At 42.1% G+C, this 17,070-nt stretch overlaps 1 protein-coding gene across 3 annotated transcripts in view; it reads left to right on the forward strand.

The window, feature by feature from the left end:
- PLCL2 (phospholipase C like 2) overlaps positions 1-17,070 on the forward strand; it is a 185,130-nt gene that overhangs the window by 138,863 nt on the left and 29,197 nt on the right. For all 3 annotated transcript variants that reach the window (XM_028099116.2, XM_088026293.1, XM_028099115.2), the window contains exon 4: positions 5,762-5,837. In XM_028099116.2, coding sequence (XP_027954917.1) covers positions 5,762-5,837 — 76 coding nt within the window. The remainder of the gene's footprint in view (positions 1-5,761; positions 5,838-17,070) is intronic.

The raw sequence follows: 17,070 nt of genomic DNA on the forward strand, positions 1-17,070 counted from the left end.
AGAGGCAAGTCCTGCTTTGGTCCAGTCCTCCCTGGGTCCTTCCTGAGCCAGGTGGTACCTGAAGCCACACCTGTCACCTGGGCATTCACTGGTCACCAAGGCCTTCCATGGATCTCCACGAAAGCCTTGGAACCCAGGGGGTGTTCAGAGGTAGGCGCAGGTGTATCGTTTCTCTAGGTCCGTTGGCAGGTTTGAGAATGCTGCTCAATTGCTTGAGTTTGTTATATGTCACACAGTCACAGAATCTTTGTAAAAGAACAAACTAAGTTCCCTTTTATAAGGACGTGAGCACTTCTGAGGCTTTGTAACTTCATTAGGGATAGCTACAGCCAAAGCAGCAGTGGCGACGGCCATGTATGAATGTGGGGACGGGCAGAGCCAAGTCTTAGGAGGGAGGCGTTTTCTGTCTGCAACTGAGGTCAAAGCAAGATAAAGGGAAAAATCTAGAACTCAGAAGATGTTATGATTGTTATGATTAAACTTCTTTCACCCATGGACTTGAAATTATTGGCAAATTATTTTTGTAATTCTCAAAATCTGTGTTCCTGGGATGAAAGGAGATTCTTCAGTGTACTGTCCAAAATCAGACATAAGATCCTTACAGTAAACTGTAGACTTGCTTATCCTGAAAATAGAATTTTCCTACTTGATGTGTGAATTTCAAAACAAAAGTAAGAAGCAGTCTATAGAAATCTAGTGATATGAAATATATTAATATAGTGACAGTTATAACCATATCCATAAATGGAGAAGTTTGCCTAATACTAGTAATGGGAGTTACTTTCAAAATGGAACATTCTTACAAAAGGCATTTCTGTTTTCTGTCCAGCTTAATAAAATATGAATTTTTACTTGCCTTTTAGTTGAATTTTAGTTGCCTTTAGTTTTACTTACTTTTAGTTGAAACTTCCTGCTTTTCATCTGCAGGAGTCCTGTATTAAAATCCTATAATAGAATTGATCGTATTTATGAAATGGGTTTCTGGGCTATGTTAAATCCATAGATTTTCCAAGTGCATTAGTTCCAGAAATTTAGGGAGTTACTGGTAACTGGACACTAATAGAAAATCTATTAGCAACAACTACACAAAAGCATCTTGTACTTCATAAATAATATGAGCTGTCCATGTGGTAAGTTACTAGGGTTAGTTAGCAGCAGGATGATCTGAGCCAAAACCTCTGCATTTAAAGGGATCAGTGGGGATGCATTTGCATTAATGTAAATAATGCTTCTAAAGCCAGCCAATCTACTGGGCCTTGTATTACACTGACATATTCATGTAATATATATAGAGAAAATAATTTAATTTAAAGCACTTTCTCCCTTTGACTCATCTCTTGATGTCACTCCCCATGTATTTGCTTTTGTCTACTCTGAAATGCTTATTCTACTAGTTTCACATTAAATGTAAACGATTTCTCTCTTATAATGATGAATTGTTAAGTGGAGCTGAGCAAATTGTTTATTGTTGTCATTTTAAAAGAAATGTTTTCCCAAAGCACTTTACAGAAATACTATTTAAAAAGACAATTCTCGTGGCACCTGGGTGGCTTAGTCGGTGAAGCGTCTGCCTTCGGCTCAGGTCATGATCCCAGGGTCCTGGGATCGAGCCCCACATTGGGCTCCCTGCTCCGCAGGGAGCCTGCTTCTCCCTCTGCCTGCCGCTCCCCCTGCTTGTACTCTCTCTCTCTCTCTCTCTCTTTTTCTCTGTCAAATAAATAAATAAAATATTATAAAAACAAAAGGACAATTCTAGGTGGAAGTCAGTAGTGGAGATTATACCACCTACTGTGTGTAGCACCTGTCAGGCGTTACTGAATTCCTTTCTGCTTTTGTATGTCTCTCTGGCTGGAATGCCCTTTCCTCAGCTTTCCTTGTGCTGTTGCTACTCGGACAGCAAGACGTGTCCTAGTGCTGTGGAAAAGCAGGGGCCTTGAGGTCAAACAGAATGCATCGTTTCTTAGTTGCAGTCCCTTTGCCCTTCTTACCGGAGGACCTTGGGGAAGCAGCTTAACTCTCAGGTCCTCAGTGTTCACACCTGTAAAACCAACGCCATAAATACCCACCTCACATGGGTTTTGTGAGCCTTAAATGAAATAGAAAGCACGGAGTACAAACCTGATGCAGAGGAGGCGTTCAATTACTTTCATTTTGATTCATTCAACCAACACTTGTACTATTATAATCAGAGCTTGTTATAAAGCCGCAGACCCAGGCTGAGATGGGCCCCCACTAGATTTAATGGCCCCCTCGTGTGGTCCCTGCTGTGTCCTCCTTCCGTGCCATGTGCTCTACATTCAGTCATAGCTGTGAGCTGAGTGCGGCAAGACCTCAGCCAGCTGGGTGGACAGGCAGGAAGCTCTGCCGCCTGGCCCTGCCCTCTCAGCCTACTGGACCCTTAGAGTGCGCTGAGAGGGGCTCACAGCCCAGACAACTTGCTGGGGAGTACCCGGAGGGGTTCTTTCACTCAAGGACACTTTATGCAAATACTGCAGGAGTTGAGAATTAATGAACGCACTCTATGGACAAGAACGATAAACTGTTTACATGAATATAGGGACCCACCCTAACTGTAAATATGTACCCTAAAACTATAAAAAGGTATAAACTGGCAGTTCCTCCTCTCCAAGGAAGTGGTGAGAACATTTAGTAACAGGTGTGGCAAGATGAATCATCTCTGCTAAGGTCTGGATATGTTTTCTTCCTGCCTTCTCTAAGTTCTACTGATAGTTTATTGTTGTGCCTAACCTTCTCTGAGGCTGGTTGCCTCCAGAATACCCCTCCAATATGGTCTGCGAATAGCTGCCTCAGTTTACTTCCAAACCTGAGAGGAGTGGCTTTTCGCTGTGTTTGCGTTCTCCACCCTGGTGGAGTAGCCACCTTCATATTTTATATACTGCTCATAAATAAGGGGTGGAGTGTGTATTTAAGTCCAGTCCACAAACAGAGTATCAGCGGGATTCTATGACACCACCACTTACACCCCCACTAAATATCCCATCTACCTACTGTGGCTTAGGGGTATTTAACTTTGTCATACCCAGTAGCACATGGGCTACAATGGCCACGCCACATCTTGTGTGATTACTGTTTGCTCATAGTCCTGGGTCAGCAACTATTCTTTATATTCATTCATAGCGCTTACTTCAGGGTCCCCCACTCAGAGGACCTCAGCAAGTGATTGTCCCAAGAATAAAGGATTGATCCTTCAAGTACTGTTAGAGCATCAGAGGCAGGTGAGCTTCTCTCTCCAGACCCTTGAAATGGATGTGCTGTCCTTAAACCTTGCACGTATTTTACAGCCGAAAGGTGCCTAACTATTTAACCTTTGGTGATACTTTAAACTGGAAGATGCTTCTAAGAATAATAATGTGATTTGTTGTTTCTCTGAGCTTCACCACACCAGACTTTTCAAGTAAAACTAAAATTAGTAATGGATATTTGAAACATTGCCAGTGAACATATGAAGGGAAGGCATACTCATTCAGCTAATCTTGGGCTACCAGAAAAGGCTCCGCCAGGCCCCCTGGCTAAATGGGGGCGTCCATTGTCACATCTGTTTACAGGTGTCTTCATTGTGCGTCCTTCCACTTAATCCTCACAGCATTATGTAGGTAGTGTCTTTTATTAACTCATTTTATAGGTAGGAAATGATGGCTCCATGATGTTTAGTATCCTGGCCTGGATGGCAAAGCTAATGAACAGCAGAACCAGGATTTGAGCCCATATAAATCTGAGCTCTTTCTGCCCCCACACCATGCTCAGTAGGAGTGTGTTTTGACCACCTCCCCCCACAGGTCATCTGTATGAGTGAGCCTGTGCTTAATGCTGCTGTCTCGTTCTCCTACATCCCTTCTGTTACTGCTCCTGTCCTGCCCACCTGCTTCATGACCAGGTTCATTTCATTGCTGGTATTTTTTTTTTTTTCTCCTTTTTCCTATTTGAGTGATGGAGGCACAGTTAGCCAGTTCTTTGATAGTGAGTTGTGACAACCACCATCCTTGACTTCTTTAAGCTTTATGCTTCTTCATATCTCTCATTTTGGCTTGACATCAAAGCTGAAAAAGGTTACTGATGACGGTATAAACCTTTTCAGGATGCAAATGATGTCATGGTATGAATGACTTTCTATCAGTGTAACTGAGCTCTTAACTACTCATTTTTATCATTGCCTGTTCAATATGTCAAGCTGTAAAATAGAATATTTTAATTTACAGACATGACTCAGATCTTGAAGAACGCATGTGAAAATACTGACTTCCAAAGCGCAAGCTCTAAGCTCTTCCCATGGGATATGGGCTTCTTGAAGATAGGGGCTGTGTGCTGTCTGCCTGTGTCCCCAGTTCCTGCTCTGGTCACGGATAATGAATGAAGGCACAAATGAGCACTGTGTGGGCCTTAAACCTTTTGGTGTTTACTATAATTTTCTTCGAACAGTGGACAACCTGGTAAATGCTGTGTGACTCATTTGAAGAATCTGGTGCACTTCTTAAGAGGCCTGTTGATTATGCTTTGGTTTCAATAAGTGTAACTCGTCAAAATAGGGTGTTTCTTCTTTGAATTATACAAATAATCCAACCTACATCTATTTGGTTTCTGTAAAATAATGACTGTGGCAGTTAGTGGTAAATACTATAAAGAAAAACAAGGCAGAACTTAAAGAAATGGAGAGTGATGGATTAGTGTTTATTTTTTAAAATAAAATGGTCATGTAATATAGATGGGTAATGTTATAATGAAAAATATTTGGACATTTAAATACAAAAAGTTGAAATCTATAATGAAGGCAAGCATCATATTTGTACCCATTTGAGCTATGAGAGCTGAATCAGGCTATCCCATTTTCATAGTGATTTTAGAGCCAAAAAGATTACTTTAGACAGATCTTTTCCTAACATTTTGGTAAGTAAAATAATTGATCAGCTATGCTTTGATCCTTTTTTTTTTTTAATTCAAGCTTGGCTGCTAAAAATAAACACAAGTAATTTGGAATAAGAACTCAAAATTGGATCTTCTATTTTTATTTATTTATTTTTTCAAAATTAGATCTTTTAAAATCATTGACAGGAACATTAAAAATACTAGTTTGATATCATTAGTGATGTATTAAATAAACACTGTTTTAAGGGACACCTGGGTGGCTCAATCAGTTAAGCATCTGGCTCCGGTCATGATCTCAGAGTTGTGAGATCGAGCCCTGCCTCAGGCTCTGCACTCAGTGGGGAGTCTGCTTGAGAATCTCTCTCTCTCACCCCCCGCCCCTCCACCCCATGCTCTCTCTCTCTCTCCCTCTCAAAATACATAAATCTTTAAAAAAATAAAATAAATGCTGTTTTTTGATCCTCATGGCAAGTTTTAAACTAATTTTCAGATGAAGGCACTTTAGCTGAAATGAGTAAGGTGTGTTAGGTGGTAGAGCTTTCTGTAAGATAAAGTTGAAGATTTTGTTAAAATGAATGAAAATATAATTTAAAACACAGATCAGATGTGTACACATATTTATTTGTAGCTTTTCACACTGAAACTCTGTTCAGTATTGACTCAAGTTTCAAATTACTCCCAGTCTGTTTGAACCATGACATGGAAGGCAGGATTTTTTGTTTTGTACATACACATTTGGACTGAGTCGTGGGAAGTCAGATAAACGAGCGTTTCGCCCCAGCACCTCAGCCTGTTTGTAGAGGAGAGCCCCCCTGCACGTGTGTAGACCGATGTTTGGTCGTCAGGTGTGTAACCCCGTGTCTGGGTGTTCCCTTTCCAGATGATCCAGTCCCTCAAGGCCGTGATTGAAAATGCAGATGCTGTGTATGAGAAGATTGTACATTGTCAGAAGGCAGGTAAGTAAAAGTTTGTTTCTTCTCTTCAAAATAAAATTAGTAGCATCATATATTTAGCCCCTTAAACTATTTTATAATTTTTTGGACACTATATCCAGGAAATCATATGTAAGAATTATTTTTCCATGGCTAAAGAAAATACTAAATCACTGCTTCTCGAGCCTGGATAACAAACTCACCTGGGGGAAGCTTTTAAAATATCCTGGTTGAAAAATTCATAGCTGTTAAAAGCTCCCAGGTGTTTCTAGTGAGCAGCCAAGATGGAGAGCTGCAGGCTGACCTCCTCCTCCTCAGCATGCCCTGTGCTGCTGACCCCCTCCGGTCCCCCCACCATGACCTTCTAGCAGACGGTGGGAAGGGTGAGTGAGGCTTGAGCGGAGAGAGAATAAGTTCTTAAGAGAGGGCACCGGTTACAACCTCTTGACACTTTTTAATGCACTGGCATGTTCAAATGCTGATGGATTCATCCATTTAATATCAAAATGTTATACCAGATTATAAAATGCTACCATCTAATTGATTTTAGCTGAGACAAAACCAAAAAATCAAGTGTTCTGCATTTTACTAGGAATAGACAAAATGGAATTCTTTCCATTTTCATATTTTGTTAGAGTATCATTTTGGAAGATAATATGGAAAATATTTGTAGTGCATAAATAATAATATCTGTCCTTAATTTCTAGGATTTCTGGCTGCTACTCTTTTTTTTTTTACCTGTTTTTTTTTTTTTAAGTTTATTTGTTTTTTTGTAATCTCTACACAAAGTGTGGGGCTCCAACTCACAACCCTGAGATCAAGAGTCACATATTCTTCCAACTGAGCCAGCCAGGCGCCCCTGGTTGCTATTCTTTAAAATCTATAAGTACCACTTAGCCTGAAAAAAAATCATCTCTTATCTCAGAAATGAAATCATTAAAAATAGATCAAAGATACATGTGACAATTTTCTTTTTTGGTGTTCATTAAAGGAATATTCACATTAGTGACTAATCAACAGACGAAAATCCTCATCTTGTTTTATTCATCCTGTTAGCAAAATATTATTAGCAAAGTGATCTTTCTACTTCTAGTCCTTTCTGGGCTAATATTCTCTACAATTGCAACTAAAATGAGATACTTCAAACACCATTTTTATCCTGTCACTGTTGTAAACAAAATCATCCAGTAGCTGACTAGAGTCTGTTGTATCAAATCTAAACTTCTAACTTCCCTTGTAAGGTTATCTACCAACTGGCCCCCCCATTTTGCCAATACTATATAAAATTTGTTAGTTAAATCATCTATTCATTCATTTAATAAATGTTTTGAACTTCTACCATACCAAAGATACTTGTAAGTGCTATCACATACCAAAATATTAAAAATTAAGCAGGATTTGGTGTTTGCCTTCTAGAACGTTTCAATCAAGCAAGAGATATGAAAGTAATCACACATACTCAAATGTATTGAGTACTTATGCTGTGTTACTCAGGAGTCTGAATTTGGTTTGTGGGGCAGTGGGGAGCCATTGATTTTTGAGCAGAATAGGAGAGAAGATGAGCTTTAAGGTGATGATCACAATAGCTGTGTGCAGAGAATTTTTATGGGCAGAACCCAACTGGGAGGCTTTGGGGAGCAGTGAAGAGGAAGGGAAGTGATGGTGTGCATCCAGCCTGGCCTTTGGGCTGCCTTACCCCTTTCTGATGTGTTTCTCCTTAGTCAGATTTTCACAAGCCTCTCATCTGGTAAGACTTCTCTCCCCCTCCTTTCTGCCAATCTGTACATTTCTTCCTTTCGTTTCAACAGTCTTCCAGGAGAACTTTTATAATTGCAGGAGTGACGTTACCTAACCATTCTACTCAGCCCTGCAGAATGTGTTTGGTTCAGCTCACAGAGCTTCAGTTACTGTGTGTTTTACTAAGGTATTCTGCGTCCTCTAAACAGGCTGGTAACCTGCTATGCTACAGGTTTGCATATTGAGTTACTCTGTATTTTACCCATGACACCTGTCCTAACATTCTGTACTCGAGTAGTCACTCGAATACTAACTGACTAAATGTGATTTGACTTGTATTAAGGATTCAGTTCTACTCAATGCATGTATTGTCATGAGAGTTGTGGACTGTTAGAATCTGAAGCTGTATTTATCGGGCAAAAAGAACTATTAATTAACAATTTGAGTTATTGTCAGTTCTTTGCAACTTCATTGGTTTATGAAATTTGACTGTTTCTGGCATAATGCAGCTTTCTGTTGTTCTATTTAATTTCAGTGAGGGATATATTTGATTGTATTTAAAAAGCTGAAGAGTCTTGCCTATTAAGAACTTTGCTTGGAGGGCAAAAAAGAACCACTGTGTAATGGTTCGCATTCCTCTGGGTTTGAAGATCTTGAGAAGCACATAACGATTATCTTTTGGTTTCACAGTTGCTGCTCACCGCCTACACAGCCCTTCTGCTATCCCAAGTGCTTATTTTAGAGTCCTTGATCTTTTGTTTCTCATGTTTACAGTTATCAGAAGGGCATATAGTCATTAGTCATATGAAGAATTGCTAATTTGTATTGGGCTCAGAAACATTTGCATGAGATTTTACTTCTGATAAATAATTGCTATTCTGCTTACAGAACTTTAATCTGGCAATGACAAAATGAAGATACCAAAGTGCTGTAAGCAAGGATTCTTTTGGAAGCATTTCAAACTTCTAAACACAAATTTATATTCTTATAGATAAACCTTCATCCAAACAGCTATGTGAAATACGGAGTCATGCTGCCACCTCCAGCCGCATGTTCAAAAGCGTGCCCAGTTTGGACAGGTTCCGACTCCAGGCTATGTGGGGTTTTTTTTGTTTGTTTGTTTTTTTGTTTTTTTGTGGGTTTTTTTGAGATAGAAATGGGTTTTGCTGATGGTGTTCTTGGGAAGAGGGGGTAAAGCAGGAGAAGAATGCTGAGAAGTGAAGACCTCCCCCCCAGCCAAAGTGGGCTGGGATTCTGCAGGCCCCAGCAGGCAGGTACATGGCCCGAAGGGACCCTGGGGGGACAGCGGGATCAACCAGGAGATGGGCATTTCGGGCAGCCTGCGGAGCCTACTCTTTTAAGAGGAGAATATTGCGGCACAGAGGGCTGGAGGGTCAAAGGGACAACCTTATAAGCAAGCCATGTCCTTCAAAATGGGAAAGGTCCACTGAAGATGTGAAGAGGAAACATTAAAAGATGAGACAGGGAGTAAGGTGGGAAGAAGGGAGGAGGGCAGAAATCCAGGACAGTGGTGAAACACTTGACCTTAGAAAGGGGGATGGGCCCCTCTTCTTCCCAGACACTCCAGAACGCTGTGACATGGAGAGAAATTCTGAGGAGGAGAGGACCGTTTTCCACTGGGCTCGTGGATGCGGACATAGTGCCGTAGGAGGGGACCAGCTTTGGGAGTGAGGGAGTGGAAGGGGGGCCTCCGGACAGGGGCAGAGTCCAGTGGCCTGGCGCCAGCAGAGGGACGGGTGGAACGGAGGATGCGGGGCAAGTGGGTCTGGGCCGACTCATGAGTGAGAGAGAGAGAGGGGTCCGTAAGAAACGGTGTGGCTGACAAGCATGAGCATTGCACAGATCCAGGAACACAGACGAACACACTCCCGCTCTCTCTCTCTCCTAAACCCAATGCGTGCTTGTTCTTCCAAGACACAGCAAAGGAGGAGATTGCTGAGGGGCACATGCAAGGGCAGCTGGACGGGAATCTGCAGAGGGGGAAGCTTCCTCAGAGTTCTTCTTTAAGAAGTTTATAAAAGGTGATGATAAAAGGGTAGCCAGATTCTTTCTGGGGAGAAGTCTTTTCCACCGTATAACATTGATCTCTATCTCTCTCTCAGTGGCCTAAATGGCAGCCTGTCTTTGAATTTTCATTTCCTCTTTGGTCACTGCATTGATCTGCTTCGGAAAGGATAGGAAGATGATGTAGAAGGAAACCCAAACTGCTTTGCTTCAGTGCGTTGGATGTTTTTATCTGGTGAATTTAAATGGAAAATAATTTGCTCTCTAGAAAGGAAGAAGAAATCAATGATATACTTCTTGTTAAATATAGTGAATTAACACGAGTTTAATTTCCCCTCCCTTCTGAACCTCATTAAAGTGACAGTAAGGGTTTGTTGATTTTTGCTTTTTTTTAAGGCAGAAGCCCATAAGGACAACATGGGAGGAACAACATTTTGGAAACTGAAAACTACCTGAACAAGAGCTAATTGACTTAGGTGGTGCAGGAGGGCTCAGTCTGAGGCCGGTGGTGGGGCACTGGCGTGCAGTCTCATCCATGCTGCAGGCCGCCCCTCACCCGCGCAGAACCTGGCAGCACCAGGTGCCTCTGCAAGTTGGAGTGAAGGTAGGGATAAAAGAGAGAACTGTCTGAGAGAGCCGGATCAAGGAGCAGTTAGACCGCAGATGGCTGGGAGACTGCATGTGTCCTGACAGCAGAGACGTGAAAATAACAAAATTTTCATCCTTCATTTGGGGAGTTAAATAGGTAATGCTCAGAAAAGAAAATTGAAACATTATAAGCATGTTACTTAGAAATGACATAAACACTAAAAGAGGAAACAAACAACAAAAACTCAGCTAAAGGGGTTGAATATAACTGCTTCGGGAAAGAGGGGATGGTAACAATGATTTGGCTCTTTAAACTGTGTACATAATATTGATAAAAATTAAGTTACTAATAAGTTTAATTTAAATGATTAAATTAAAAAAAAAAAAAAAGGAAGGAAGGAATCGAGGACCAGAAGCTGTCACAAGAATCCCTGACTGAGGATGTTCCAGGAGAAGACATGGGCCACACTCCCAAGCCATGGGGACAGCACTGAGTGATTAGGTGGGGTTTCTGCCAAGGACCCCAGCCGGCCCCTCTGGCATCATGGACAGGCCCAACGCACAGGTGATGTCTGGGTGCCTGGGTGGGCGAGAGCATAGTTCCTCTTCTCGCAGGAGAGTTGGTTCTTTCTGAATCACAGGAGATGATCAAACTCTGAATGAAAGAAACCCCAGCCCACCCCAGAGTTATTTAAAGAGAAACTCCTTTCCTAAAAGTTCTAAGGGATTCTCATGCATGGCAGGGTCGCATCGTTACCCAGTAAAGTAGGATATAAGCTAACCTTCCAAATAATGAAAGCTTTTGTTACCCTTCATTTTAATCCTTTTAATGGAACACTTTCCATAATAGATTCTATACGTCCCTGCTTCCTTCAACTTGGTTTGCCAAACGTAATTTGAACTTTGATGACTGAGGGTCATTTTGAGAGGCATCTGTTATTATCTTGCGGTTTAATGGAGAGTCCCCCAGGAGTCTGTGCGTCCCAGAGAACCCCTAACCTGCTCTGCCCGCTCAGATCCTGTTCCAGGGTTAATGGCTTATTCGTTACTTCCATTCAATTTTCACTTCCTACTGCTAATTTGTACTGTTTCCGACTGCCTATTAGTACACTGACTCTTTTTTTCCTTTCTAATTTGCTGCTTCTCGTCTGCTGAGCAGTTGGCATCTCCCCCACGGCCAAGCTTGATAGATTTGTCTCAGTAAAAGCAGGTGAGAGCCCGACACACTCCTACATTAAGAGAACAAGCAGAGCAGTGGGCCAGGCCTTTGTGTCCTGCATTTGATTGCTCCTTTTTTATTTTGCAAACTCCTCGGATCTCAGTGTGTTCCTAGGAGCTGGGGTTACCAGATAAGCAACTGTCACTATCCATTACTTGCTTTGCTCACATCAGTGTCTTACCCAACACAGTACGCATAAAAGCAGCCATAAGATTTATCCTGAAAGCACCTCGAAAGTTTGCAAAAGGAGACCTGGGAGCCTATAACTTCTGTTTTCATTTACGTCTGGATGTTTCTCAGCTGTGTCTGACAGAACTAAGAGGTTCTTCCCTGGGGATCAGGAGACCTGTATTCTTGTGCCTTGCTGTGTGACATTAGGTTAGTCACTACCCCTCTCTGTCTCATTTTTCTCCTTCTGAGTGACATTGGAGTATATGATTCCCTCCTGGCCCCATGGGTTCTAAAATGCAGCGACCTAAGATCAGTTGCCTAATTAGCAATTTTGGAATGGCTTGATAACAGTTACTTAAAAAGATTACAAGATTAAACAAGTAATGCCATCCAGTGGCATGGGGATACTTAAATTGCAGCCCATCAGCATGAGTTTCAAGGGGGAAAGTTAATGCCTAACATTAAAGGTGAAGAGTGACCTCTCTGAAGGTGAGACACAGACCTGGAGTCAGACCCCAGAAGTCCTTCGGGACCCTCAGCATCTGTACTCTTAAAGAATGGATGTTGAAATGCCAGATCCTCCGCAGGCACTTCAGTTAGCTGACAATTAGTGAAGGCGTGGGAAGCCAAGAAGTTGCAAGTCTGCCCCACCTATCTTTTAGTTCCCCCAAAAGGAACCTTCATTGCTGATCAGGGAGAGTAGAGAGAATGATCACAAAGGTGACATCTAGGCCAATTCAGGGCAAAAAAATTCAAAATAAGCACCCGGTATCTAGAACCCTCTGTCTTACCACACCTCTCCATCTCCTGTACCCGTCACCCCATTCCATTTTAAGATTCCCACATCAACCATCATACTAATAGTATTTCTGCTAAATGCGGTCAAGAATCTCCAGGGGATGCTTGTTTAAAATGCCGTTCCTTTGCCTCACCCCCCGTATTGAATCTTTGGGGATGGAGCTCAGGAGTTTGCCTTTGAATGAGGACATTCGGGTTTTGAGAACCTCTCTTTAGAGGGTGGAGCAGAGCAGGCCCCTTTTGGGGTTCATGCTGCACTCTGCCCCTCAAAGGGAGCAAGAACTATTCAGACACAGATATGTACTTGCTCATGTGATGGATTGGCAGCCAAGTTGTCTTTCTCAAGGGGCATAGTCCTTCCTAATAGAGCTTTCATTGGTGAAGCTTCTCCACAAATGAAGGGGAGGGAATTTGGGGGGATGCTTGACCTTCCTGGGATACCTGTCCTGTTAGCGAATCTCAAAGCTATGCTTTCTTGTCACTTCTTCCTCCCTCCTTCCTTTTGTAAACCCACAGAGTCTAAAAGCATCACTTTTTATTTAAATAGGAACTCTCAGGGTCATCTCAGCAGATGCTCTGCTGGAGAGGGGTTAGGCTGCTTTCAACTTCAGCACTCCCATAAAAATTTTTTTGTTACTATTCTGTTACACCTGTTTATCAAAGCTGAGAAGAACTACAATTCAAACAAGGTCCACAGATAAATTCAATCATCTTTCTTGGACAAATACCAAAGTTTATATTTATATACCTAATAGATATCTTTGGGTCTAAAATAAATAGTTGAGATGATCTCTACGGCTTTTCCAGCTCTCAAATTTTATGGTCTACAAGTCCCATAATATAATATAAATAAGGGATTGTAGTGGGTAAAAGTAAACAAATGCATTCTAAGAATGTGTAAACAATATTTAGAGATAAGTGTTCTTATAGGAATAAGGAATTTAAAACAACTTTAATTAACCTGTATTCTTTCATTACAGATCAGTCAGAGCCATATCAAAAACATGTCATTATACATGTTAACATATGACAGGAAAAACACAGTTATGCGTTTGTGGAATGTGTTCAATGATAAGATATGCCAATTACTTATTAAAGTTGCAAAAAAAAAATGAAGGTCTCTGCTATCATTGAAAGTTATAAGCCACAACCAAGCACATGGTGTAAATAATAGGTACAATTGAAGTTTGAAGAAAGGAGTAAGCCCAGAAGCTTTTGTTGGTAGGGAAGGAGGTGGGCAAAATCTAAGGACTTGAGGGAATGCAGGATCCATGGAGGCAGAGCAGAAGGAACAGGGCTTTTGAGGTGAGCCAACGTATAGAAGATGTGATTTCTGTGCACATGAGATATATTGTCCTGGCTAAAGGGAGATATTTGCTTCTGGAAGCAGCAGAAATTAGGATTGGAAATAGAGCTTGCTTTAAATGATGGAAGCCTTTTAATTCAAGGATAAAGTATTTGGGATTACCTTTCTAGACCAGAGTTTCTCAAAGCTTTATTCAAGGAACACTAGTCATACTCCTTGGCAAGGGATCTCATCATCAAATTTTCATAACAAAACTTACTCCTGTTTGGAGATTATCAGTATACATTGGCATGCTAAGTATCATCCAGTTTAACTCAGCATGTCCTGAACTTACATTCTTATAAATTCCTTGTTTCAAGTTCTGTCAATGTCTTTTTTTTTTTTAAAGATTTTATTTATTTGAGAGAGAGAGAATGAGAGACAGAGAGCATGAGAGGGAAGAGGGTCAGAGGGAGAAGCAGACCCCCGCTGAGCAGGGAGCCCGATGCGGGACTCGATCCCGGGACTCCAGGATCATGACCTGAGCCGAAGGCGGTCGCTTAACCAACTGAGCCACCCAGGCGCCCTGTCTTGAATACTATAGGAAACTACTGTAGGTGGTGGGAGTGCGAAATAGTTTGGGACAGGCTTGGGGACTCATTGATCAACTCATCTCTGCCCTTTGCCCTCCATGTTCAGATGCTCCTCCCAGCAATGGAATGTAGATGCTTGCAATGTCACAATAGGAAGGAGTTGATTGTGAAGGTCTGTTTCAGGTTTGGTAAGCATGATCACAATAGGATGGCACTGCTATAACAAATACCACAGACTGGACAGTTTATAAACAACAGAAACTTATTTCTCCCAGGGAAGTTCTCCCAGCCTCTAGGAGGCTGGGAAGTTCAAGATTATGGTGCCAGCAGATTTGATATGGTGGCGGGTGATGGTCTACTTCCTGGTTCATAGATAGCACCTTCTTGCTGTGTCCTCATGTGGTGGGAAGGTCTAGGGAACTCTCTGGGAACCCTTTTATAAGGACACTAATCCCATTCGTGAAGGCTCCACTCTCATGACCTAAGCACCTCCCCAAAGCCCTACTTCCTAATACCATCACATTAGGCATTAGATTTACAAAATACAAATTTGGAGGGGGGTGCAAACATTCAGACCTTAGCAGGTGGTCCAATGGAAAAAGCTAGTAAGTTGTTGAAGCAACTATAATGAAGCTTGGGATGGAGTCAGGCTTACAGGTAGAATTGGTGTCATCCATATGGAAGAGTTCCTTGCTTGGATAAGTTCTCTAAGGAAGAAAGGGTTGGGAGGAAATACTGAAAATCCAGGGAGATGATTATGAATCTGTAATTCAGAACTGGTTGTTTTACTTTAACCTCAAGTCATAAAAGCATTCCCAGCACACCTGATAACCATACAGTTGGCTTACTGTGTTTTCTTGCAAGTGGAATATAAACTCCTTTGTGGCAGGAGTTTATTCATCACATATCCCAAACTCCCAACAGGGCCTGGCATTCAGCAAATATATGTTGAGTTGAACTGAACGTTGAATGCCGCATTTATTAGTTCATTCTTTTATTCACCAGGCACTGACGAGGTCCTTACTCCCAGTGTGACAGAAGCTGGGGATTTCGCTCCCTGTCCCCAGGGGGCTCCAGGTGGAGTTTCCAGAGACAGGCCTGTGAAGAGAGCCCCATCGCACAGCATACGTCATGCAGTAGTAAGAGGGCGCTGCTCTGCAGCTCCACAGCACGCCCTGTGATCAACTCTGTTGGGGGTGATGGGGGAACCAGATCTCAGAACAGGAGCTGAGTCCCGCAAATGATTTGTCTGGGGCATGGTGGCGAGAGCAGCGGCCGGAAGACCATTCAGGAAGCTCTTGCAACAATCCAGCCCAGTCTGTGGTTATGGTTATGGTCTATGGTTATGGTTATAGTAGTTGGGGTGGAATGAGGCGAAATGGTTGCATGCTGGATTTTCAGCTATATTCTGGATATGTAGATTGGATGTGGAGTAGGAGGAAAGAAAGAGGGAAGTCCGTATGACTGCAGGATTTGGGGCTGGAAAGGGGACACTGCTATTCACTGAGGTGGGGCGACTGAGGAGGAGAGGCTCAAGAGGAAAGCGCAGGGATTTGGTGTAGACAGGTTAAGTTATGCCTAGTTGAAGTCCACATCTAAAGTTGGTAAGGGGTCCAGACTAAAGGTAATGGGTTTGGAATCCATAAGCACAAAGGTGGTCTTTTAAGCCTGGAGACTGACATCATCTGAGAAGTGACTGGATGGAAGAGACAGAGCCCTGGCCCTCCAACGTTTAGGTGTCAGGAGAACATGTGGAAGACCAAGCACAGGAGGTTAGGCTATAGCCAGGCAGGCAGGAGGAGAACACCATGATCTTGTAGAAGTTGAGTAAATGAGGTATTTCAAGGAGATGCCACTTTGCATGCATCAGATCCAAATGTTTATATCCAAGACCGCAAAGTTACATCACACAGGGGTCATGATAGATTGGTGAAGATAGAGGGGAAACTAATACCTGTCACATTGTTGGGGGTCCACACCTGAGGAGGGCCATATGGCAGTAAATGTCAGATTTACAAGTTATGTACACTTTGAACCAACAATTCCATTCTTTCAGAGTTTGTTCTACAAATACAATCACATACTTGGGGAAGGACAATATGTACAGAAATTTTTTTGCAATACTGAGAACAAGCTAAATGTTACACCCTAAATATTCAATAGGCAGGCCCTCGTTAAATGCATGGCTGATAGATCCACATAATAGAACATTACGCTATCATAAAAAAAGAATAAAATATAAACCTGTATATCTACATTCACTGTACCCACACATGCTATATATTACACGTATACAAGGAAGATCTTACATATATACATAGAGGTTAAATATATATGTATTTATATATAATATATATATAGTTTTCAAGGTCAGTGTGTTATTTGCTAATATTTGTTTTAAAAGATGGGGTAGGAGAATAGGGCCCTGCATGCTTGTGAGGGCGTGAGCCTCTCTGGGAGGATAAACAGCAGTTGCTCGATGGGAAGGGAGCAAGAAGACTGGGGGATGGAGCAAGGAAAGATAACTCTCTGTATACCAGTTTAGACTTTGTAAATTGCTGAGCCATATCACAATAATATCTGTTCAGAATTTAAGAAGAGGTACAAAAGGCAAGGGAAGCACGGACAGGGTAAGGTGACGAGGCCCGGTATGTCATGGTGATAGTGCCGAACTGTGGTAGAGAGGAAGGATCCAATTTAAGAGTGGCAATCCAAACAAAGGTTTCCTAGGTTTAAAAAAAAACTAATATTTGAGTATAATTGGGGTTGAAATGGGGAGGGTCCTGCTAACGGCATCATAGCTCCCATGACCCTACCCCGTGTGCCTCATGTGGCCGCGTG

Source organism: Eumetopias jubatus, unplaced genomic scaffold (assembly GCF_037043125.1).
Source record: "Eumetopias jubatus isolate StellerSeaLion01/CBP00866 unplaced genomic scaffold, mEumJub1_p1.0 scaffold_1, whole genome shotgun sequence".
Taxonomy (NCBI): Eukaryota; Metazoa; Chordata; class Mammalia; order Carnivora; family Otariidae; genus Eumetopias; species Eumetopias jubatus.